Below are 23959 nucleotides of genomic sequence, written 5' to 3'. Positions count from 1 at the left end.
CCACTTCCTCAGCTCCTTTCTGCAGGGTCGCCGGCACTCCACTTCAGACCCAGTCTTGAGGCTCCAGCAGGCCCGGCGTGGCTCGGGTTCTGCCACAAAACTGCTGTCCTCATCCTCTCTTCAGGTGATGGTAGCTGTGTCTTCTGTCAGCCGTGCAGAGAGGAATACAACTTTCCTTGAGAGAAAAAGTAAAGCTCCTTTTCTTCTTATAAATTGTCATACCTTTGTGTCTAAACTTAAAAAAGTATCAGTAGTCTGTGTTGTGTTTATACTTTTTAAATATTGACAATTTTATGTTATACTTTTTAGTATTATGCTAAAATTTTGGATAGGTGAGAAATATGAAATGATTGTTTCTGTGAGTTTTTTTTAAAAAATATTTAAAATGTTGTTTTTGAACAAAACTCTTCCCCTTGAAAAAGATTTGCTTTAAAAGTTCTCTTTTATTATCAGTATAGTGAGTGGAGATTATTATATGTGAAAGCTTTTTGCCTTTTAGATGAAGAGCATTTCACATTGATGCTGATCATCTATAATCCTGAGATAAATGGAGCTGTTTCCTTTGTGAGCATCCCTTTGGGAGACTGGTAGATTGTTAATCCTCCCTTCCTTGTGTGGTCTGTAGGAAATTCTGGACGTCCAACACCAAAGTACACCAAAGTAGGAGAGCGTTTGCGGCATGTCATCCCTGGACACATGGCATGTTCCATGGCTTGTGGTGGTAGAGCCTGCAAGTATGAGAACCCAGCCCGCTGGAGTGAACAGGAGCAAGCCATTAAGGGGGTTTACTCATCTTGGTAAGTGGTCCTGTCATTCTTGCATAGCTATAAGGTAAAAGAAGGAGCTGTATGTATTAGCTACAGACAGAGGATGTAGAAATGGCAGTATGAGCTTTCAAGTCCAGGAACACTGATGCCATCCCTAGCTTCACTCTAGACCAGCTATGGGATGCTGGCCTACCCAGCCTTAGTTTCTCATCTAGAGAATAGAATTAATCAAGCCAAAACCATATAAGTGTGTTTTCAAATCAAGTGAAATGAAGTATATAGAGTACCTTGAAGAAATGGGTGATTAGATAGCCCCCATATTCCAGAAAGAATAGAAATGCTCAGCTCTAAGTCTGAGAAAATTATGAGTCACACATTTAGTTCTTCAGTTTGATCCAGGTAAGCTTTCAAATCACTTTTAAGTTGTTCTTATATTCTGTATGAAAGGACATATTGTCATACAAATACACTCAGTCTGTCTTAATTGAAGTGTAGCAGGCTGTCAGTTCAGTAGACAACCTAAGATGTTTTCATTGTTTCTGGCATGTAAGTATAATTAGTATCATTTTTGAATCATGCTGCCTTTTATTCATTACAATAAGCTAGTCAGATATACCTTCATTGATATAGTGACATCTGAAAAATACTAATCAGATCAAATCATGTTTAAAACACATTTTATAAGGATATTCCAGTAATGAATTATTTTATACAGTAAGAACCCATTTTAAAATTAGATATTTGTTGACTTAAACAGCTTCTCAAACTTGCAACCTATACTTTTTCAGGTTGGATTTGCTGTGTACCTCTGTAGTTACATAGTTTAGGATCCATTGTCATTGTCACTCTCCATAAATTATTTTCAGAACTATTACTGTCATACTGTTGGCACCAAAAAGCACACATTCCGGAGGTTTAGGCAAACAAATTTCTAACAAAGTAGCTTCAGTCATTAATACTTTTGCTTTACTGTTGAATAAACTATGCGAGCCATTTCCACCTCCACTGCTTTTATATTGCATCTTTCCACATCTTATGCTAAGTACTTATGAATTTGTGGGATCCTAGATCTTTGGGTCTTTTGTAAAGGTTACACATCGTTCTAGGGTTTAGAATCTTTTGCATCTTACTCTGCTAATCTAATATCTTTGTTACTCCTCTGAGATTCCTGTAGCTCACACCAGGCCCTGATGAGATATTTTAACAGAACATATTAAAGCTAGAAGCCTAACAAGAAACATAGGGCTTTATTTGGTCTGTCCATCCATCCATCCATCTTCAAATTTCTATTTGCCTATAATCAAGGCACTATGCTAGATGCTTTCAAATTATAATCATTCACTCATTTTCATAAAACTCTTGTGAGTTGTTAGTGCCATTTTACTGATGTTTCAAGAGATTAATTAGTTTGCTTCACAGCTAGCAAGTAGAAAAGTCAACGTTTGAAGCCAGCTGACTCAGAAGCCCATAGATTTTTCTAAATTACAGTAACTCAGTATTTATTCATGACTGCAGCCAGGATTTATGCTGAATACTTTATATCTGTATCATATTGAATTCTCACTCTGGCTATATAACGCAGGCATTAGTATCCCCCTTTATAACCTTGGTTGAGTAATCTTAAGTGCCTCCCAGTTGGCTTTCTAGTCACCAACCACTGGGCAACTCATGAACACTTACTACCTTTGCCACTGGCTGAGGTTTCTCCATCATGTCTACAAGAATCTCTAGAGAGGGCTGGGAAGGTGGCTCAGTGGTAAAGTGCTTGCCTTGCATGCATGAGGCCCTGGGTTCAATTCCTCAGCACCACATAAACAGAAAAAGCTGGAAGTAGTACTGTAGCTCAAGTGGTAGAGTACTAGCTGAGGGACAATGCCCAGGCTCACGACCGACAAAAAAAAAAAAAAAGAATCTCTGGAGTACTTTGAGACATTCTGTCAGAGTTCATAAATGCTTTATGTCCTAGATTTTTTTCCAGGAGGTTTAAGAAGCTAAAGGCTTCTCAGTACATTAATGATGGCATAAAATTGAAACCAGATTTGTACAAAATATTCTTACAGAGTTATTGAAATCATAGAAAAAATCATACTTTCAGGTGGAACTTTCTGGGTTCTGTGTATCTCACTAGCCTTACTTTCATCATCAGGGTCACTGACAATATCCTGGCCATGGCTCGCCCATCCTCCGAGCTCCTCGAGAAGTACCACATCATCGAGCAGTTCCTCAGGTAAGTGCCCTTTTTTCACAGCTGTTGTGAGCAAAGCTGTGGTTTCGATTCTCTGCTTGTGCCATCAAGTGAAAAAGGGCTTTCCTTTTAAGAATAGGCAGGGACAAAGCTTATTTTAAATAAAGATTTGAGAAAAATTAATGTTTAGTAATGCCAAAAATGATTAAATTTTTTTAACTCCAGCTCTCAGTGACTAATTGCCCCTTTTTCTTTTAAGTCATGGCATAAAAACAATAATCAACCTGCAACGCCCTGGTGAGCACGCTAGCTGTGGGAATTCTCTGGAACAAGAAAGTGGCTTCACCTACCTTCCTGAAGCATTCATGGAGGCTGGCAGTAAGTTCTTTCCCACCCTCCTCAACATGAGCTATCAAGGACAGTGCTGAGAGACTTTTGCCTGCTAGATTCTCAGGTTGAAAACATGGTGGAAATAATGACTGCATAGTAGCATGACCTTTAGAAAATGAGAATAGGCTTTGATCTTAAATGATGCTACCATTCTTTGGTGTTGTTGTTGGGGTATGGGGTTTCTTTTTGCCTGTCAGAGGGATATTGTTAAAAAAAAAAAACAACCAACCCTGAAGACCAAAGCTCCCATTAAATTAATGCCTGCACTATGTGAAACACTATTACTTCATTTCATCCTTACAGTGGTGGTGTAGCAGAGTTGTTACTTTTGTTTCATACTTGAGGCCACAGAGACTTAAGAGTGACTGAGATCACGCTGATTAGCAGTGGAGGAGCAAGTTGGAAGCTCCTCAGTCTCCTGCTTTTCTTACATGTTCTTAGAAGGACACTGGGCTTTCTTCTACCAGTAGAATGTGGCACTTCCACAGATGCTGCAGTCTTGGGAGCTTTGGGAAGGACTTCACTCCATACTGCAATTCAAACCAGGATGAACAGGTTAAATGTATAACTTAAAAAAAAAACAACCTAGGTAGACCATCTATCTTTAACTATTAAGTAGTATTTTAGACACATTTTCCATGCTTTAACAACAGCATATGTTTTATTTACCTCTGTAGCTAAGTAATTTACCAGGGATGATTGACAGTTTTAATTCATAATTTGACTTTGTATATGTGTATGTGTGTGTGTATGCTGGTCGTGGGGCTTGAACTCAGGGCCTGAGCCGTCCTAAGCTCCTTTTGCTCAAGGCTAGCATTCTACCACTTGAGCTGTAGGTCCACTTTCAGCTTTTTTGGTAGTTTATTAGACATATGAGTCTCACAGACTTTCCTGCCCACAGCTGGCTTCCAACCATGATCCTCAGATCTCAGCCTCCTAGGTAAGATTACACGCTTGAGCCACCAGTGCCAGACTCATAATTCTACTTTTTTATTACTCTGTCTAGCTGAGTTTCAGCAGGAACTATCTTAAGCAATATAGAAGTGTTTAACAATTAAACTAAAGGAAGTATAAAAAGCCTATTATTTTAGGCTTGTCTATGTTGTGAAATCCAGGTGCCTTTTCACTGTATAGCCTCTCTATAAATTCATTCATTTTTTTTCCAAATGTCTTTGCACGTATTTTTCTGAATTTCAATTTTTTTCTTTCTTTCACTGCCTAGTTTATTTCTACAATTTCGGGTGGAAGGATTATGGTGTGGCTTCTCTCACTGCTATCTTAGATATGGTGAAGGTGATGACATTTGCCTTACAGGAAGGAAAAGTAGCTGTCCATTGTCACGCAGGGCTTGGCCGAACAGGTAAATTCTAGGGGGTGGTTTCAATGTCTTGTATGAATATTGAAGCATGCACTGAATAAAATGTACTAATTCTAAGGATAAATGGTATTTTGGAATCCTATCATACTGTTAGAGTCAAATTAAAACTAAGTAAAAGATGTTTGAAGTATCTAAAGCTGACTATTACATTCATCATATGTTGATGGGAGTATTTTTTGAATGACTTAGAGCTGAAAAGCCAGTGCATTTAAAGGGATCTCTAAAATTACTTTGGACCACTCTGTTTTTTTTTTCTTTTCTTTTCTTTTTCCAGTCATGGGGCTTGAGTTCAAGGACTAGGTGCAGTCCCTAAACTTTTTGCTCAAGGTTAGTCCTCTACCACTTTGAGCCACAGTGTCACTTCTGGTTTTTTAGTGGTTCATTGGAGATAAGAGTCCCACAAACTTTCTTACCCATTTTGGCTTTGAACCACAATCCTCAGACCTCAGCCTCCTGAGTAGCTAGGATTACAGGCATGAGCCATCAGTAACCAGCTTCTCTTTTCTTATGTAAAGGAAAAAATTACTTAATTTTAATACAATATATATTTGGTCGTGAGGCTTGCACTCTGGGCCTGGGTTCTGTCCCTGATCTGTTCATATTAAAGCACTCTACCATTTGAGCCACAGAAAAGACAATTATGTATTGCTGGGCACTGGTGGCTCACGCCTATAATCCTAGCTACTCAGGAGGCTGAGATCTGAGGATCACGGTTCAAAGCCAGCCCAGGCAGGAACATCTGTGAGACTCTTATCTCCAATTAACCACCAGAAAACTGGAAGTGGTGCTGTGGCTCAAGTGGTAGCGGGCTTGCTTTGAACTGAAGAGCTCAGAGACAGCACCCAGGCCCAAAGTTCAAGTCCCATGACCACCCCCCCCCCAAAAAAAAATGTAATTCTTAGGTCTGAGTACAGTGGCTCAAGCCTATAATGCTAGCTACTTGGGAGGTAGAGATGGAGGATTATGGTTGGAGGCCAACCCAGTGATAGAAGTGATAAAAGTTCAACCAGTGGTTTGGCATGGCAATACATACCTGCCATCACAAACTACAGCAAATCACAATGGCTAGCCATTGTGTTGTATGCCTGTCATTGTAGTTACAAAGGAAAGCACAGATAGGAAGACTGCAGTCCAGATCAGCCCAGGCATAAAGCAGGATCACAGGTTGAAAACAGCCAGTTTGGAAAGAAACTGACAGAGTGGCTCAAATGGTAGAGCACCTGTTTAGCAAGCATAAGGCCCTGAATTTGAACTTTAGTACCACCAAGAAGACAAAAATGAAAACTAATGTAATTTTTCTTAACTAAAATAACAAAATAATAAATATTGTTTAATCTGTGAGGTTCTAAGCATTTTACATTTGCTGTCTTTAAAAATGTTTAGCTATGGGGCTAGGAAGGTGGCTCAGTGGTAGAGTTCTTGCCTTGCATATATGAGGCCCTGGGTTCGATTCCTCAGCACCACATAAGCAGAAAAAGCTGGATGTGGCGCTGTGGCTCAAGTGGTAGAGTGCTAGCTTTCAACTGAAGAGCTAAGGGACAGCACCCAGGCCCAGAGTTCAGGCCCCACAACCAGCAAAAAAAGAAAAAGTTTAGCAACAATGCAAGTAGAAAAAAACTGCAGTTTGGGAGAAGTTAAAACATATATTCCATGTACTAAGTTGCAGGGCCAAGATTTACATCTATGGCTGATTGGATCCAAAGTTGATGTACACAAAATTCTGTGTAAAACTCAATGGTTTCTTTAAATATGCTTCTGGTCTGAGGGCAGAAGCAAAGCCCACCTGCAATGCAGCTCCAATCTCTGGGGTTTTCCTACCTGCCTAAGAACATCCTTAGGTCTGGGATGTAAGTCAGCTAGAGGTTGTTAGCTCTCCAGGACAAGCCAAAATATCATTATACCTAGACATTGCTATCAAGAGAACTGCAGATATTCTATGTTACACTAAAGATCTGCTATGTCCCAGTGAGAAATACATCCTAGTACAAACTAGAAAGCATACAATTCTCAAAGGTTTTAATATCTATAAATAAGAAAACCTTCACAAACTTGTGAATTATATAGATACCTTGAATTTGCCTTTTATTTTAATATTAGTTGTCCATTATATTTGAAGCAATTATTACTTTTATTAGTTATCTTAATTAAAGGTTTATTAATAAGAGTCCATAATATTTATACTGATCAGCCTGGTTTTTTTTTAATATTATATGCCTATAAGAAAACAGAGTTCTAGCCGGGCGCTGGTGGCTCACGCCTGTAATCCTAGCTACTCAGGAGGCTGAGGTCTGAGGATCGCAGTTCAAAGCCAGCCCGGGCAGGAGAGACCGTGAGACTCCTATCTCCAATAAACCACCAGAAAACCGGAAGTGGCACTGTAGCTCAAGTGGTAGAGTGCTGGCCTTGAGCTGAAGAGCTGAGGGACAGCGCCCAGGCCCAGAGTTCAAGCCCCACCACCGACAAAAAAAAAAGAAAAGAAAAGAAAACAGACTTCTATCATGATCTGGAGGAAAAAAACCCCCACAGATCAGTATAAAATACATAGTCTAGAAGAAGAATTGTCAGGAAGAAAACTAGGCTGTGAGTATAAATAATCCCAAAGGAAAAACTTTCCAAGTAGGATAAGTGCCCAGTTGGAGTGGATAGTGGTTGATTCCAAATGGCAGGGTGGGCATTCCAAGCACAAAGTAATAGATTGGTAGGAATTTTCAAGAGCTGTTCAGAGTAGAAAACAGAGGCATGATTCAGTGTTCTTCTGTACTGGACCTGGAAGGAGGAGGCTACATAGACTAGATCCTCAGCCCACCCTGTGGTGCCTTCCCTGCTCCCCAACTTAACATAACTTTTTGCAGTAAGTGGAGGGAGGAGGGCACAATAAAAAATGCCTGCATAAAAAGTTACAAAGTTTTTCATTACGATTGCCTTTCAAATGTGCTTATGTTTATATAGTTCCTTATATATTCAGGTTTTTAAATCATCAAAGACTGATGATAAAGAAATTAAAAGAAACTATAAGCCTTTCTCATTAGCAATCTTCTCTTCTTCACCTTTCAGGTGTCTTAATAGCATGTTATTTAGTCTTTGCAACAAGAATGACTGCCGACCAAGCAATTATCTTTGTACGGGCAAAGCGACCCAATTCCATACAAACCAGAGGGCAGCTACTCTGTGTTCGGGAATTTACTCAGTTTCTGGCTCCTCTCCGCAATATCTTCTCTTGTTGTGATCCCAAAGCACATGCTGTCACCTTAGCCCAGTACTTGATTCGCCAGCGTCATCTGCTTCATGGCTATGAAGCACGACTTCTGAAGCACGTGCCCAAAATCATCCACCTAGTGTGCAAATTACTGCTTGACTTGGCTGAGAACAGGCCAGTGGTGATGAAGGACACATCAGAAGGACCGGAACTCTCAGCTGAAATCGAAAAGACTGTGTCTGAGATGGTCACCATGAGGCTGGATAAAGAGTTACTGAGACACAACAGTGATGCGTCTGATCCATTCAACCCCACCACAGTGGCGACAGAGTTCGAGAATCAGGATGTGATTCTTTCCAATGAGCAAGAGTTCGACCCCCTTTGGAAAAGGCGGAATATTGAGTGCCTTCAGCCCCTGTCTCATCTGAAAAGACGGCTCAGCTACAGCGACTCAGACCTAAAGAGGGCTGAGGCCCTCCTGGAGCAAGGGGAGACTCCATGGACAGTGCCTGCCCAGGACCTGCTGGCCCACAGCCTCCCACAACAGAAGCCCATAGACCATTGTTACATCCCACCATCTCCAGAGCTAGGTTTAAATAAAGAAGCATTGGTTCGCAGTACATTTTCTTTCTGGAATCAGTCAAAGTGTGGAGGCTTAGAAGGCCTCAAGGATGATGGCTCACAACTTTTCCATAGGAAGGACACTGCAAAAGAAGTACAGCGGAGTAGAACCTTCTCTGTGGGTGTATCATGTTCTCATAACCCTGGGGAACCAATAACACTCAACTTTGAAAACATCCCTAAGGATCTAGTGGCTCACTGTCAGTGTGAACCTGGCAGTGGTTGGGACCTAGGCTCTGTTAAAGAGGAAGAAAGGACTCCTTCCAGCCCTCCAGACTGTGGTTCCAGTCCCAAGGGACTGTTCCCATTTGGACATGAAACCCAGAACAAGTGTCTGTCTCAAGTGCCACACACTGCCTTGCAACCTGAATTGAGTGTCGAGGCAAGGAGAATCCTGGCAGCCAAAGCCCTGGCAAATTTAAATGAGTTTGTAGAACAAGAAGAAGTGAAAAGGAAAATAGAAATGTGGCAGGTATTTAAATTTCATTTAATTAGGTAATGGGAGGTGGTCAGCAAAAATGTAACACATCTTTCTAAACTTTGTCATAGAAACATGAAGATAAGTTTGCATCATACATAACTTTCACATTTCAAGTTTCTCACCGATGATGTGAGCCTGATGTTGTAAAAATGACACAGGGTGATTGTATAGTTTTATTTAAATGTCTATGTGCAAGAGAACACTTAGCATGCTGCTTGATCCATAATTAATGTTGTGCGATGGCATTAGTGTTGGTAATTTCCATCTTTGCTTCTGGGTTTGTGGGGGCAACCACAAACTGTCCTGAAGTAACCCCAGGCCTGGCACAAGGACATTCAGAGACATAAATCAAATGAAATGATTTTCTAAAGCTTTGAGTCAGGCCTGGCTTCTCAGTCTCCTCTCCTGCAGACTTGCTGACCCCATACGAAAACAAATGGGAATGAGCTTAGGGTTCCATGGTGCCACTAGCTTTATCTGAAAAGAGGAGTCTGCAGTCCATTTCTTGGCTTTTACTTAAACTCATTTGTATGTTATACCTTCACTGGGAAGACAAGTCTAAAGTCAGCCACTCTCTTTCCCTAAGTTAACCACATATTCTACAGAAAAGACAGACCTTCTGACCTCATTAGCAGAAACAGGTAAACTGCCCCACCATGAGGTTGAATAGAGCATCCTGGCTCAGTGAAATCTTAATTTGCCAGCCCTTCATCTACTACGAATTACCTTAAAAACTACTCTCCCATATTCCACTAGGTATGTTAAATTTCTTCAGGTGAAGAAACACGAAAAATAATTTGGAGCTTCATACTAACTTTCTGCTGTATATTAAAAGGAGAAAACTTTTGGTAGAAGTTCATCTGAATTATTTTGACTAACAAAAACCTATTTTTCCTAAAATAATTGTTTTCTTTTTACCTTGTATTCTCCACTGAAAAGTCTTCCATTCAGCCAGCATATATTTCCTGTGTATTATTCTGTGTTAAAAGACTTAGCAAATGGCCTGGTGTGGTGGGTGGCTCATGCCTGTAATCCCAGCTCTACAGGAGGCAGATCAAGACATCTCTGAGAAAGAACTAAAGTGAAAAGGACTAAGGGCATAACTCCAGTGTTTAGGAAGTTCAACTCCATTGCCACCAAAAAGATTGGGGAAAAAAAGTTAGCAAGCTAGAGTTCTTGTGTTTAAAATAAAGGCTAATGCAACCGCACTGTTGGTTCAACCTGTGCACCCTTAGTCAAGTGCCCACATGAGCTGCACTTGTGCTGATGAGGTACTGGTTTGGTTTGAGAAAGATTACTCCAACATGTAATATATGCCACAATATTTTCTGGAAGTGAGGCACAAAGTTTTAATTGAGCTAGTTCCCCTTTACTCCTTATTTGATTGACTTTTTTTTTTTTACTTCCTAGATTTTAAAATGTATTGTCATTATAGGGCTGAGAAGGTGGCTCAGTGGTAGAGCGCTTGCCTTGCATGCTCGAGGCCCTGGGTTCGATTCCTCAGCACCACATAAGCAAAAAGAAAAAAGCCGGAAGTGGCGCTGTGGCTCAAGTGGTAGATCACTAGTCTTGAGCTGAAGAGCTGAAGGACAGTGCTCAAGCCCAGAGTTCAGGCCCCATGACCGTACCCAAAAAAAAAAATGTATTGTCATTATAAAGATGAAATACAGAGAGATTTTTATATTTGATTTTTTAAATGTGGTACCAAGGAATTGAACTCAGGCTCTCATGCATGCTAGGCAAGCACTCTACCACTAAGCCACACTCCCAGCCCACTTCCTAGATTTTATTCTAGCCTAGCCCTTTCATTAATTTTTTTGCAAGTAGAATTCTGGGAAAAAGGGAAACAAACACTATTTGAGTAGTTATTACTCCTGTGAGATACTGGGGCCTACACATGCCCACTCACATATATTACTTCCCATGATGATGCTATTTAATGATTTCTTATTCATTTTAGGATTAAGATTAATAAGTAAGGATTAATTATCTATCATGGATGAAGAAACTAAGGATCACAGATATTAAGTGACTGGCTCAAGTCACATGGCTCGTATACAGCCAGGTCCAGCTCATGTGTTTTAACGTTTTTCCCTTCCTTCCCTACCCCCCAGTATCTTGTATCAGAGAGCATCATGGTACAGAAGCCAGTTCACCCCCACAGGGTTTTGAGTAATATCAATTCTGCCCAGTTTAAGTCCTCATTAACAAGCACAAAATTGGACCAAAGGCCACTTTGCTGTATATATGACCTGTGGGATAGAAAGGAATACAGACAGCTAAAAGTAGTGGTTTATTTATAAGATGGTAGAGGTTCTCTGTGCCATGGCCAGTGCTACTGGAATAAGGCAGACGGAGTGGAAGCCCTCCTCAGCTGTTTCCTAGCTTTGAGCTTCCAGCTAAGATTTTTCTTTCTCTTAAACTAAACTGGAGGGGCCTCCCTGCAGTTACTGTAAAAGTCAGAGTCCTGTACAACAATGTCTGCCTCACCATGGGTGTGCTGCACGTATTGACTGGGTGAATAAATAAATGGTAGCAATTACAGTGTTTATTACCATTATGAAAATAGGCTTGATTAAAATCTAAAGCCATCAGGAAGTAATTAAAATTCTCCTCTCACTTCTTCCCTGCCCTGTGGGAGGTGAAGCTTTAAAATTTCACGCTTCAATTATCTCTAGGCATTTGGAGTATCTGCAAGACTTCCCAGTTCCTTTGACCTTAGCAGATTTCAGAGTGCTGAGCTTGTTATTGGGTCATTTCTAAAAGTACATTTGAAAGAAATACTTACACCACACTGACCAACTTTCAAGCACTCTTTCTTTTTTATTAAGTAGTTGAACAAAGAGGTTTCAATTCCCTAAGTCAGGTTATAAGTACAATACATCTTGACCAATGTTACTTCTTTCATTGTTCTTCCCCAATTTTTTCTTTTTGTGTGCTTTGAAGTGTTAGTCTAAAGTTACCGTGAGATCCCAGGTTAACTTAAATGTTCCCTTATTCTTACTTTTCCATCTACCATTCTACTTCTTTTTGCCAGGAGCCTATGAAGGAAGACTCACTGTTCTTGAGCCATTTCTGTGGTTTCTGAGCAGAGTACAGGGCTTCCTTCCGAGCAGCCCTACTCTCAGTAGCAGCCAACACTATGTGAAGCAGGCATGAGCTTCAACAAGGGAGACTGAGTTGGCCCGTGCCCCCAGTAGGAACTAGGGATTCCTTAGTCATACCTCAGGACTTGAACCCTTCTCTTATGGACAACCCCTAGTCATACCTCAGGACTTGAACCCTCGCTCTTAGGGACAGCCAGGGTGAGTCTATACCCCTCTCTCTTTTCCCTGTTTTCATTTCTGTCTCCCATTTTCTTCCTGTTTAGAAAGAACTGAATTCCCGTGATGGAGCTTGGGAAAAAATACGTGGTGAGAGAGACCCTTTCATCCTGTGTGGTTTGATGTGGTCTTGGGTGGAGCAGCTGAAAGAGCCTGTAATAACCAAAAAGGATGTGGACATGTTGGTTGATAGACAAGCGGATGCTGCTGAAGCCCTGTTCTTACTAGAGAAGGTAAAAGTGCTGCTGGGCACTATAATTCAGTTAATGGGTTTAATCTTCGTACAAGTTTTACACACTTAAAAAGTTATTACTGGGGCACACGAATGGAGGAAGGAAGGATGAGCAAAAGCAGTCATTATATTCAATGTACGTTTTATAAAAATTGAGCTACATAATCTGAGGATAGGGATGAGGGGGGAAAGATGGAGGACAACGATGGAAGGGATGGCATTGATCAAGAAGCATTGTACTCATGTCTTGACTTACAGAATCAAAACCTCTTTGTACAGCTACTTAATAATTTTTAAAAATCATTACAAAAGGAGAATTCATACAGAATCTCATACCTCAGTCTAATTTAATAGTTTTTCCAAAAGAGAAAAAACTGAGGGAGATAGGGATGTAGCTTAATGGTGGGCTACTTGTCTGTTGTATATGGAACTGTGTAATTTGATCCCCAGTATCGTGGGCAGTAGTGTGGGGTCAGGAACTGATGCACAGGCTAAACATGGGAATATACCAAAATAAAAAGGGGTCCCCTAGGTATGGTAGCACAATGCCAGCATTCAGGAAGCAGTGGCAGGAGGATCTAGAGTTCCGGGCTGCTGAGGCTAAACAGAAAGTTCAAGTCCAACAAGGGCTGATAGCCGGGTATAGTTGCTAATACCTATAAGCCTAGCTATTTGGGGAGCAGTTTGAGGGGATCAAGATTCCAGGTCAGCGTGAGCAAAAAAAATAACCAATAAAATCTGAGCATGGCACTATACACTTGCCATCCCACTATGCAGGAAATATAAATAGGGATCTGTGGTCTAGGCCAACCAGACCATAAATGTGAGACTATATTTGAAAAATAAATAAAAAAGGGCTGAGGGGAATGTCTCACATGGCAGAATATCTGCCTAGCACATGCAAGACCATGCAATAGCACCTAAATCAATTAACTAATTAATAACCAAGAGCTGGGGAAGTTACTCAATGGTAGAGCACTTGCCTAGCATGAGAGAAACCCTGGGTATTGTTAGGTTTTTAAAAAGAGGTAGCCGAGTTAAGAACAGCAGCACGCACGTGGTATTCAGGTAAGGGGTAGGTTTATTCAGTAGACCTGCTGGGACCAGGCAAGGTTGGCACTCTACATGGCTGGGAAAGGCCTGGGAATGAGAGAGAGCTGGGAAAGAGAGGAAAGAGGAAAGAGCTAGAGCAGAGAGATAGCAGAGAGAGCTAGAAAAGAGCAGCCAGAGAGTGTCTGGGCCTGCACTAGGCCTTATGTAGGGTATGGGCGGAGAAAGGTGTGGCCACATCAAATTCAGATGTGACCTCAGCGGATGCAGATGTGACCTCTTCCAGGTGTCCCAGTTGCCTAGGTAACGCAGGTACTGGGTGGAGACTTTGCTGTGAGGAGGGTGGAGTCTGCTTGCCATTCAGGAGCAGACCTTACAGGTATAACTCTGAATACCTCAAAAAAAAGTCCAAACCCTAGGAGTGTCACATTAGACATTTAAAAATCTTTTCTTTTGCCCTTATCAATACATAGTTTTAACTTAGTCAATTTATACTTCACTTTTGCCTGAGTATAAAATTGTATTTTTCTGCAAACAGTATAAGCTTTGCATAACTATTGACTATAATAGGTGCATAGCCCTCTAACATGGAGCTATATCACAACCACTTTTTCACTGTTGGATATTTGTTTATACATATTTACTTTGGGCAAATTTGTGTATAAACTATGAAGTAGATTGGAATATGTACTCATATTTTTAAAAAGGATTCGTGTCATACACATACGCACACAAACACATATATCTGAAATATATGCAAAATAGAGAAGAAGAGTACAGAGTAAAGTAAGAAACTGGTTATGAGGATTGCCTTTAGAGGACACTATAGGACAACGGGTGTAGGAAGAGAAACATTTTCATTGTAGATATTTTTAAACATATAAAGACACTAAAATTTTAGGTTAATAGTAGGCTTTGTTTTCATTTTAGGGAACAACGCTATTGAATAATCAACCTTGAGCTACTCCTTTGCAATAGTATGTGCATCTCACTGCTTCCAAGTCTTCAATAAAAACCTGTTGCTACACACACACACACACACACACACACACACACACACACACACACACACACGAACAGACACAGTCAGCACATACCCTCCCCTAAGTTGTACACCAGTACCAAACACACCCAGGGAAGCTTGCTCAAGCACAGAAACACACCAGTTGTGCAAATACCTTTTTAAGATAAGAGTTTCTGTATCTTGAGTTCTTCTCTTAGGATATTTTCTCAGTAACTAAATTATAGAGATAAAAGAGGAGTAGGTGATAAGGGGGGGAAATTAACTTTTGTTGGGCTGCTGTGGCCCTAGCACTTCAGGAAATCATTTCCATTTACACTTTTGTTCACCCTGATAGTGATTGGCAATAGAGTCTCTACACACAGGCAAAAGGAAACAGCTTGCTCTAGGCTGTGACATGGGTCACTTAAGGATTCAGACTTAATTGTAGGGCACGTGCTCTGGTTCTCTGTCACATCATGCTTCCTGTTTTACCAAATTCATCCCAACCCTATGCAGAGAGTATTTAAGGTGGCTTACATTGTTTATTTTTATAGGCACCAAAATGATTATGTGTATGTCTAGTTATGCACTTACAAATTTCCAGGTAAAATTGGTGGTCTTGGTGGATAACATCAAGGTGATAGAGTTCTTCCTTTGCTGAGTCGAGATATTCCTTTATTCCACCATCAGCTTGGGCGATGCCTCCTTAAGTTTGAATTACTACTTGGGGGTTGGCCTATCTCTTTCGTCATCTGTGCACCTCACCCCCATAACATCTGTGATGGCTGGGCACACAGGGACCAAACATCTATTACCTAACTGATGATCAGCACAAAGACCACCATGATATGTCGGCATCTAACTAAACTGAAAGAATTATATCTAGAAACTGCAAGAAGGGGGAAAAAATCAATTCAGTACACTGCAGGAGAAACATCTACACTAATCTTCAGATTCAGTTCTATTTTGTTCAATAACTAACCAATTTAGATCTTACCTCCTGAATGTTTTCCAGATTATATTAACACGTAACGGTGAACCCTTGGTATAGCTCTTGGTAGCCATTTAAGTCTTTGAGATTGAACCAAATGCTCACTGTATAGTTATTTAAGTTGATTTTTTTGAGACATTTTTCAAATCACCTTTGATTTCTGCCCAATTAGGGACAGCACCAGACGATCCTTTGCATTTTGCACTGCATAGTGAACCTGCAGACAATCCCTGTGGAGGTAGAGGAAGCTTGCCTTGCTCATGCCATTAAAGCCTTCACTAAGGTATGTTGAACAACAACCCCCACTCCCACCCCGCCACAAATCACCATCACCCTTATAAATCAGGAATCAGAGGTCACCTTCCTCCTCTACAATAAAACTTGGGACTGTGTCTCCTGTAATGGAAATGTCTTTGGCATTTCTCAGAACTAATTACCGAGTTTCCACACAATGATATTAGGAAAAGCTGAACTCTGAGTTTTTCCAACGCGAACATGGGAACAAAGAGTTTTTATAGAGGAGAAGAGAGAAACAATTGAGTGCTGAATTAAGTATTTTTAAATCGCGTGCCTGGTAGGAGTTAGACAATGTTGTTTTGTCTAGCCAGTTCTACCTTGGGTTTAGACAAGAAACCATCTATTGAGGACTAAACACATAGTTCAATACTGTCTCCTGGCTGGCAAATCTTAAACATGGGTTAAAAAAATTCCTTTCTGTGCACAGCTTCTAGCAGTGTTTCTTAGCTGCAGAAAAAAACAAAACAAAACAATTCATGCCCAGAGAGAATGTTCCTCTCACCCTTTGCCTAATTTTCTTGTTATATTATCATATGTGATAAAAAAAAAAATCATCACACAAAAGCCCAGCTTTTGAATGACATCTGTGATAAGCACTGATGAGAATGGCAGTTATTATTTGTACTGATTCATACACTATAGAGATTTTCCTTTTTAGTATTTGTCCAGTCTTCCCTTCCACTCTGCTGGATGACATTCATATTGCAGGCTTCCTTGATCCTCTGGCTTTGATGGCCCTGAATGAGTGCACGTCCTTTCCATTCTATTTTCTGCTGCTTCCGGAGACAGTGATCTCAAATCTGAATCATGTGGTCCTTTACATCTGAATTTTCACAGACTATAAGAACTACCTACGTTCCCAAAGAAGGGTGTGCTTTGGTGTCTTAGAAAGTAAATAATTTAAGCTGTTATTAATGTTTATAAGGAATATTTGCAAAGAAAAAATTAATGAAATTGCCAGATGCTGGTGGCTCACGTCTGTAATCCTAACTATTCAGGAGGCTGAGATATGAGAATCTCAGTTCAAAGCTATCCTAGGTAGGAAATCTCCAATTAACCATCAGAAAACCAGATGTAGAGCTGTGGCTCAAAGTGGTAGAACACTAGCCTTGAGCACAGAAGCTCAAGGACAGTGCCTGAACCCTGAGTTCAAGCCTCATGACTGACAAAATTAATGAGTTTGGGGAAAATCTTTAGTACCGGTCTTAGGAAGCAGTAGAAATTCTTTACAATGTCTGTTGTCTTTAGATGTATTAGAGGAGTGTAGCTCATGGTTGATTCCTTGCCTAGTACATGTGTGGCCTTGCATTGATCCCCATTACCATAATAAAACAAAATATTGGAGACTAGCTGTTTATGGGTCTTCTATCCATGAACAGTCTGATGAAAGAGGCACTGACAGCTCTGACTGCTGGGAAGAAAGCACATTTTCATGCCTTCCTATGTAATAGTGTTTACCTCCAGGGCAAATGTTGGCTTGAAGCTCCTTATAAGACACTAGGATTTTAGGGATGGCGGTATAGCTAAGGAGTAGACTGCTTACCTAGCATACTTGAGGTCCTCTTCTCCATCCTAGCATTGAACAAAAAAAGGCGTGGTTAAGTTCCTAAGATTGGGGTTCCATAGCTTTGATACCAAATGTCTGTTCTGTAGTCTCCACCTGGGACCTTGAGTCAACAACATGGAACTTGGGGAACCAGGAAACCAACAAAAATACAAAGAACATACCATCAGGAGCAATAAAGTTTATTTCAAACTCGGGAGCCTCCTGTCTTCCAGTATCTGTGACACTGGCAAGTAAATGGGCTAATATCTCAGACCCTTTGTAGGTACTGAGAAAGGAATAGCCTTCCCTTTGTCAGAAGTAATGTGAGCAAGAGCAATACAAGAGGGGAATAGCTACAAGGGTGAGGTCCAGGTTCTTCCTCAGTATAGGGATAGAGTGTATAGGTGTTTGCTTTGGTTCTCTGACCTGTCATCTCCTCACCAGAGTATGGTAAACCTGGGTAGCAAGAAAAAAGAATCTGACTTTCCCTGAAGTTTTTAGATATATAAAACATATTAGATGTTTATAGGTATGTTTTTCTCATAAAAATCCAAAAGCTACAGGTAATATGGTATCTGTTTTATAAGTGAGGAAACTGAGGCTCAGAGAGATTAACTATAAGATTGGGATCTGTAGGTGTTGGTGGAAAGCCAGGCTCTGTATTTAGACTTGGCGCCACAGTGGACTTTGGGTCTCTTGAAGTTTTCATTCCAAAGTTTTTTATTGACATGATTGACAGTTTTTCTTTTTTTTTTTTTTTTTTTTTTGTCAGTTGTGGGGCTTGAACTCTGGGCCTGGGCGTTGTCCCTCAGCTCTTCATTTCAAGGCTAGCGCTCTACCACTTAAGCCACAGTGCCACTTCCAGTTTTCTGGTGGTTTATTGGAGATAAGAGTCTCATGGACTTTCCTGCCTGGGCTGGCTTTGAACCGTGATCCTCAGATCTCAGCCTCCTGAGCAGCTAGGATTACAGATGTGAGCCACCAGTACCCAGCCAGCTTAGGGTTTTGTCCCAGCATTTCTTTTCCTCCTCAAAGAGTAATTAAAATTATTTTTAAAAGATTCCTCTTGCAGGCTTTTATTTATGTGCAATTCTGGGGCAGGGACAGTGGGAAAATGCCTAGGTATGGGGATTGCAAATGGATGCTTCCCATGAAGTAAAGGAAAGATGGATAACTAGATTACATAAGCTGATGAAGACAGAAAAACTACTCTGTTTGGAAATAGAATACTGAGTCCATAACTATGTATTTATTAAAATCCAAAAATATGTAGAAAACTCAGAGAAAGGAGCTGGGAAGGTGGCTCAGTGGTAGAGTGCTTGCCTTGCATGCATGAGGCCCTGGGTTTGATTCCTCAGCACCACATAAGCAGAAAAAGCTGGAAGTGGTGCTGTGGCTCAAGTGGTAGAGCGCTAGCCTTGAGCTGAAGAGCTGAGGGACAGTGCCCAGGCCCAGAGTTCAGGCACCATGACTGGCAAAAAAAAAAAAAAAAACCTCAGAGAAAGCCCTATGTAAAGTATGGAGTTTGGGTGATAATACTTACCAGGAGAGGATCATGATGGTAACATATGGACCACTCACACTGCAGAATGCTGACAGTCAAGATGGCTGTGCATCTGTAGCAACCTCGAGTAAATGGGAACTCTTTAACTTCTGCTCAAAGAGAGATTCAAATTCTTGTCACACTGTCCTGAAGAGTAATTTTCTTTGCCATCAGGTTAATTTTGATTCTGACAACGGACCAATAGTTTACAACACCCTGAAGAAAATCTTTAAGCACACATTGGAAGAAAAAAGAAAAATGGCAAAAGACAGCCCTAAGCCTGGCCTCTTATGAAGCTGACATTCTCCATGAGGTGGATATTTCAGACCTACAACTCCTATATCCTTTGTGTTCATAGGTGAATAAGCTAACGCTTGTGGAGCTGCTTTTTTCCTGGCTTTTATTTCCAGTGCTGTTAGCTTATGCTGAGGATGACCATTCCTTTTTGGAGCAATTATTTATTTTAAAATATCCCTGTGCTATGTCTTAGTCTTGAAAAATTGTCATGAAATTGGTGCCACTTCCTTTTATTTATTGGACTGAATTAATATTGTTGGATTAACATTTTTTAAGTATGTGATGTTTACATCCTTCTTCTTTTTTTTTTTTTTTTTTTTGACATTTTGGGAAAAAGTAGCTCTTCTTTCCAAAACAATTATTTTCTTGACAGAACTCTTCCTCGAGTGTTTACCAAATAGATAATTTTAATAGTAAAACCTCACTGCTTATCTATCCCCTGGACATATGACTGAAGAAAGTCACCAAGTGTCTTACACAGTTTTATATTTATTACTAAGATGGCTATTAATACATTTTAAAGGACTTTTTAAACGCTGTTTGAAATATTTTTTTCTTTTCTTTTTATAAAAGTGACAGAGGATTTCAAAGTGTTATTATTGTTCTGAATGATTTAGTTTTACTTTAATGGATTAACTGAGGAGTGATTGGGATTTTTTTTTTCCTTATTGAAAGTGGACTTGTTCTTTGTCAGGCTTCCAGACAAACTCTTCAGCCTTGGCTGTCTTAGGAGGCAAGAGCCATTCTCAACATACTAGGCCTTATTCCCACTCCCTTGAGTTGCTGCCAAGCCAACCCACCTCTTGACAGAGAAAGTAGGATCAGAAGCTGGCAGTATTTGACGTTGCTAAGGAGCAGGACTCGCCTTTGTCCTCCCAGGGACTCCACAGAAAGGACAGTGGCTGGGGGAGGGCCCCGTGTTGGCCCTGCTATCTCCAGGCCCCATAGCTACTCTGTAGAGGCACTCAGAGCTAGAGCAAGTCAGAGCAGGACCCTAGTCTGTGCTGATGGGGTATTGGCACAAGCAGCTTGGCTTAGGCCCCACATCTGCAAATCAGCCATTTCATACACCCACTTGCCTCAGGCTTCTGTCTTACACTGCTCTTTGGCTATAAAGATTACATTTTAAAATTGAATTTGACCCCATGTTGCATTCATCCTACCTGGCTTCAGATGAAAACAGGTGACCACCTAAACTTCTTCATTGTGGGTCAGCCTATCAATCAGCAAATAAAGCCATAACTCTTACTTAAATTAAATTAAAATGTGCATGTAGCAGAGGCTAAGCCATAGAGAAGATAGTAGTTTTCTCAATAAAGGTGTTATTATTAGACCAATTCAAACTAAGGAAGCAACTACTTGATTTTCAAGAGAAAAATTTCAGGGGGAAATAAGACCAATTTAGAATAAGTGAAATTTCTCCAATGTCTACATGAATTTGAGCAATATCATATCAAAAAGTACTTTAGTTCTGATTAGCCTCACTGACTCTAAAAGTAACCACCACTAAATTCAGTTTTCTTCCATACTTTGAATTTTCTTGGAAAATCACACACAGTGGATGTTAGTGGGACCACTTCCCATTCCCAGAATATCTCATTCAAGTGCCTGCTTGGGAAAGGAGAAACAATTGCATTTTATTCTAAGATAAATTATAAAATGTAGGATTGTTACCAAAAAATAAAATGTTTGTCTTTACCTTTGTTGGCCTTGGGGATAAGTGATACTATGGAGCTTTTGATTGGCTTCTTTCCTTGCCTTGCCTTGCCTTTTCTTTCCTTTCCTTTCTGCCAAAAAGGCCAGCTATATGCCTGTATCTTAAACATTTGTTTCAAATTATAAAAGTCACGTTGTGATCATGGCACCATACATCTAAAAATGCAAGTACAGCAACCTGAAAAAATGTGACCAGGCTGTATGCAAGCATTGTATTTATTGGAATAAAAATTAAAAGAACAATCTATAACCTGAGTCTAGTACTTCTTTTTTCTCTCTCTTTCTTTCTTCCTCTTTTTTACTATTCAAAAAACAGTTTAAGAATAGTATGTCTTTGCCTTAATGTTCTTGGGTGTCTGTGTACATCCTACTGACATAGACAATACTTGCCTTTAGATTATCCTGATGGACAGATGGAAGCTAAATAATCAGCTAGCCAAGCTCAAGGTAGTCTGAATATCTCCCACTGGTTAACAGTGACCAAGGATGTAAGGTGAATTTTAAGAAGAATGATTGAGAAAGATCTCCACATGGACAAGATCCCTACCTTCCTGTAGTTGAGTGAGGGATTCTTTGTAGCCATGAGGATAGAAATCGTACACATTGAGAGAAGTTTTTAGGTTGCTAATGTTGACTTAAGCCAGAAGATTGAAAGCACACACATGTTAAGAACATGTATTACCTTACTTAGTCCTCTTGACCTGTGAGGAAGATGGGATTGTTCATATTTGTATGATAAAAGATGCCAAATCAGATAGACTCCCCCACTGTACCTCCATTCCACTTATGCTGCCACCTACAGGCTCTTTTTTTAATATATATTTTTTATTGTGAAGATACTGTACAGAAGGATTACAGTCACATGAGCAAGGTAATGAGTCTCCATTTCCTATCAAGCATTGTTACCCCCTCCTTTGTTTTTCCCCTACCATCCCTTTCCTCCCCAACTCCTCCCTTCCCCCCAAAGTTGTAAAGTTCATTTCAACATAGTGTCTTGTACATCTCGTTGTTACAATGGTCATCCTGTATCCTTATTTTAGCATTTTGTTATTTCCCTTCCCCTCCCCAAATTAGAAAAATGTATATACCAGATGCAGGACACCGGAATCAAATACAGTGACAACAGGGGTTATACCATGGGGGAAGAACATGCAAAGAAACAAAAAAAAATTACATAGTACATTATAACTACATTAAAAAGAACAGCAAGAAAGATAAAATCTTGTGTCCCTATCTTGTGGTTCATTTCACTTAGCATCATCTTATATGGTCATATGTACATAGCTTTTGACCTCTTCTGCTTGTCCACCTACAGACTCGTAAGCAGGTGGACTTTCCCAGTCTAGAACACCCTCAAGGACCTCAACATTTCTTTTCTTTTTTTTTTTGGGGGGGGGTCGGTCGTGGGGCTTGAACTCTGGGCTTGGGCGCTGTCCCTCAGCTCAAGGCTGAGCACTCTACCGCTTGAGCCACAGCGCCACTTCCGGCTTTTTTCTTTTTGCTTATGTGGTGCTGAGGAATCGAACCAGGGCCTCAGGCATGCAAGGCAAGCTCTGTACCACTGAGCCACCTTCCCAGTCCCACCTCAACATTTCTTGTAGCACTAGATTTCATAATGCAGTGGAGAGTAGAAACAGCACAGATCTCCTGTCATCTGAAACAGGCTGAGCTGGCTCTGTTCTATCTGTTATGGTCTCTAGCATGGCATACTTAAGGAAGTGCACGATTTCTTGCCTTGTTGGGTTTTCCTACCTCAGAGAACTTGCTAATACCTATTGGGAAGAATTGTTTTGGCAATGTAGAGTTTGTTTCGTTTATTTGCATAACTCAAATTCTGTGCTGATTTACTGAGTCATATCTTCCAGCTTTCCAGTTTTAACTTGAGAAAGAATATATGCTGTGTCATTCTACATTCCATGAAAGTAACCACATATTATAACTCAACAGAGATAAAGTTTCTCTGTGAGTGTGTGCATGTGTGTGTGCATGCACGTGCTTGCATGCATGCATGTGGACATGCACATGTGCATGCATGCACCAGTACTGGGGCTTGAACTCAGGACCTGGATGTTGTCCCTTAGTTTTTTACTCAAGGCTGGTGCTCTACTATTTGAGCCACATCTTTACTTCCTGTTTTTTGGTGGTTAATTGTAGGTAAGAGTCTCTCAGACGTTTCTTCTTGGGCTGTCCTTGAGCCATGATCCTCAGATCTCAAACTCCTGAGTAGCTGGGATTACAGGCATAATCCACCAGCTCCTGACTTTTCTATTTTCTCTTAGAGAATGATAGACTCAAGTGTTATTCCAGTGTCTTCTCTAAATGTCTGGAAAAAATCCAGGGTTAATATTCAATGCATAACCTATAAAACTAGGAAAATGGAGGGGAGAGGTTGGGTTAGGAAGAATCAGGGAAAATGACAAAAAGATGTATGGTCAAGATGTATTAGGTAAATTGACTTGTTGAATGGTAACCTCTTTGTACAACCACTTAAATATAATAAAAATATAACTAAAAAATCCAGGGGCATACAAAGTGATACCCCAATTACTAGACATCTTAATCTTTTTTCAAATAATTTAAAAGGTTGCTTTTTAAAAGTTTTATTTATAAAACCTTTGTGGTTGTTCCAAACAAGCATTAATATATTTTCAGTGCAGATAAATCAAGAACAGTATTCTCTGTGGTGCTAGCCTTGAGCAAAAAAAGTGAAGAAGAGCATAATTCCTTGAGTTTAAGCCCAGCACACACACAAAATAAATAAAAATAAAGTTTCATTGCTTTATTATAATTTACATAGTGACAGGAGGTTATTAAATCCTTGCCTTCTAGCTTTTTGATTAAAATGAAAAGATATTTTACCCTTAAACTTTTTAGAATTTTTTTTAGAATGGGGTTGGGCACTGGTGGCTCATGCCTTTAATCCTAGCTACTCAGGAGGCCGAG

At 40.3% G+C, this 23959-nt stretch overlaps 1 protein-coding gene across 3 annotated transcripts in view; it reads left to right on the top strand.

Annotated features, from left to right (window-relative positions):
• The window catches only part of Ptpdc1 (protein tyrosine phosphatase domain containing 1), a 77690-nt gene extending 53937 nt beyond the window's left edge, over nt 1-23753 (top strand). Inside the window, exons 3-11 of one of the 3 annotated variants that reach the window (XM_042687007.1) lie at nt 626-797; nt 2914-2994; nt 3212-3330; nt 4565-4702; nt 7775-9009; nt 12389-12574; nt 15790-15900; nt 19178-19316; nt 23669-23753. In XM_042687007.1, the coding sequence (XP_042542941.1) occupies nt 626-797; nt 2914-2994; nt 3212-3330; nt 4565-4702; nt 7775-9009; nt 12389-12574; nt 15790-15900; nt 19178-19297 (2162 nt within the window). In that variant the 3' untranslated portion in view covers nt 19298-19316; nt 23669-23753. Of the gene's footprint in view, nt 1-625; nt 798-2913; nt 2995-3211; nt 3331-4564; nt 4703-7774; nt 9010-12388; nt 12575-15789; nt 15901-19177; nt 20684-23668 lie in introns of those variants that run through there. The other 2 variants (XM_042687006.1, XM_042687008.1) reach the window with 2 other exon arrangements.
• Nucleotides 23754-23959: the final 206 nt, after the last annotated feature.

Source organism: Dipodomys spectabilis, unplaced genomic scaffold (genome assembly GCF_019054845.1).
Source record: "Dipodomys spectabilis isolate Male_0828 unplaced genomic scaffold, ASM1905484v1 ptg000098l, whole genome shotgun sequence".
NCBI lineage: Eukaryota > Metazoa > Chordata > Mammalia > Rodentia > Heteromyidae > Dipodomys > Dipodomys spectabilis.
The sequence above is the reverse complement of the archived record's forward strand: the minus strand, read 5'-3'. Positions and strand labels throughout refer to the sequence as shown.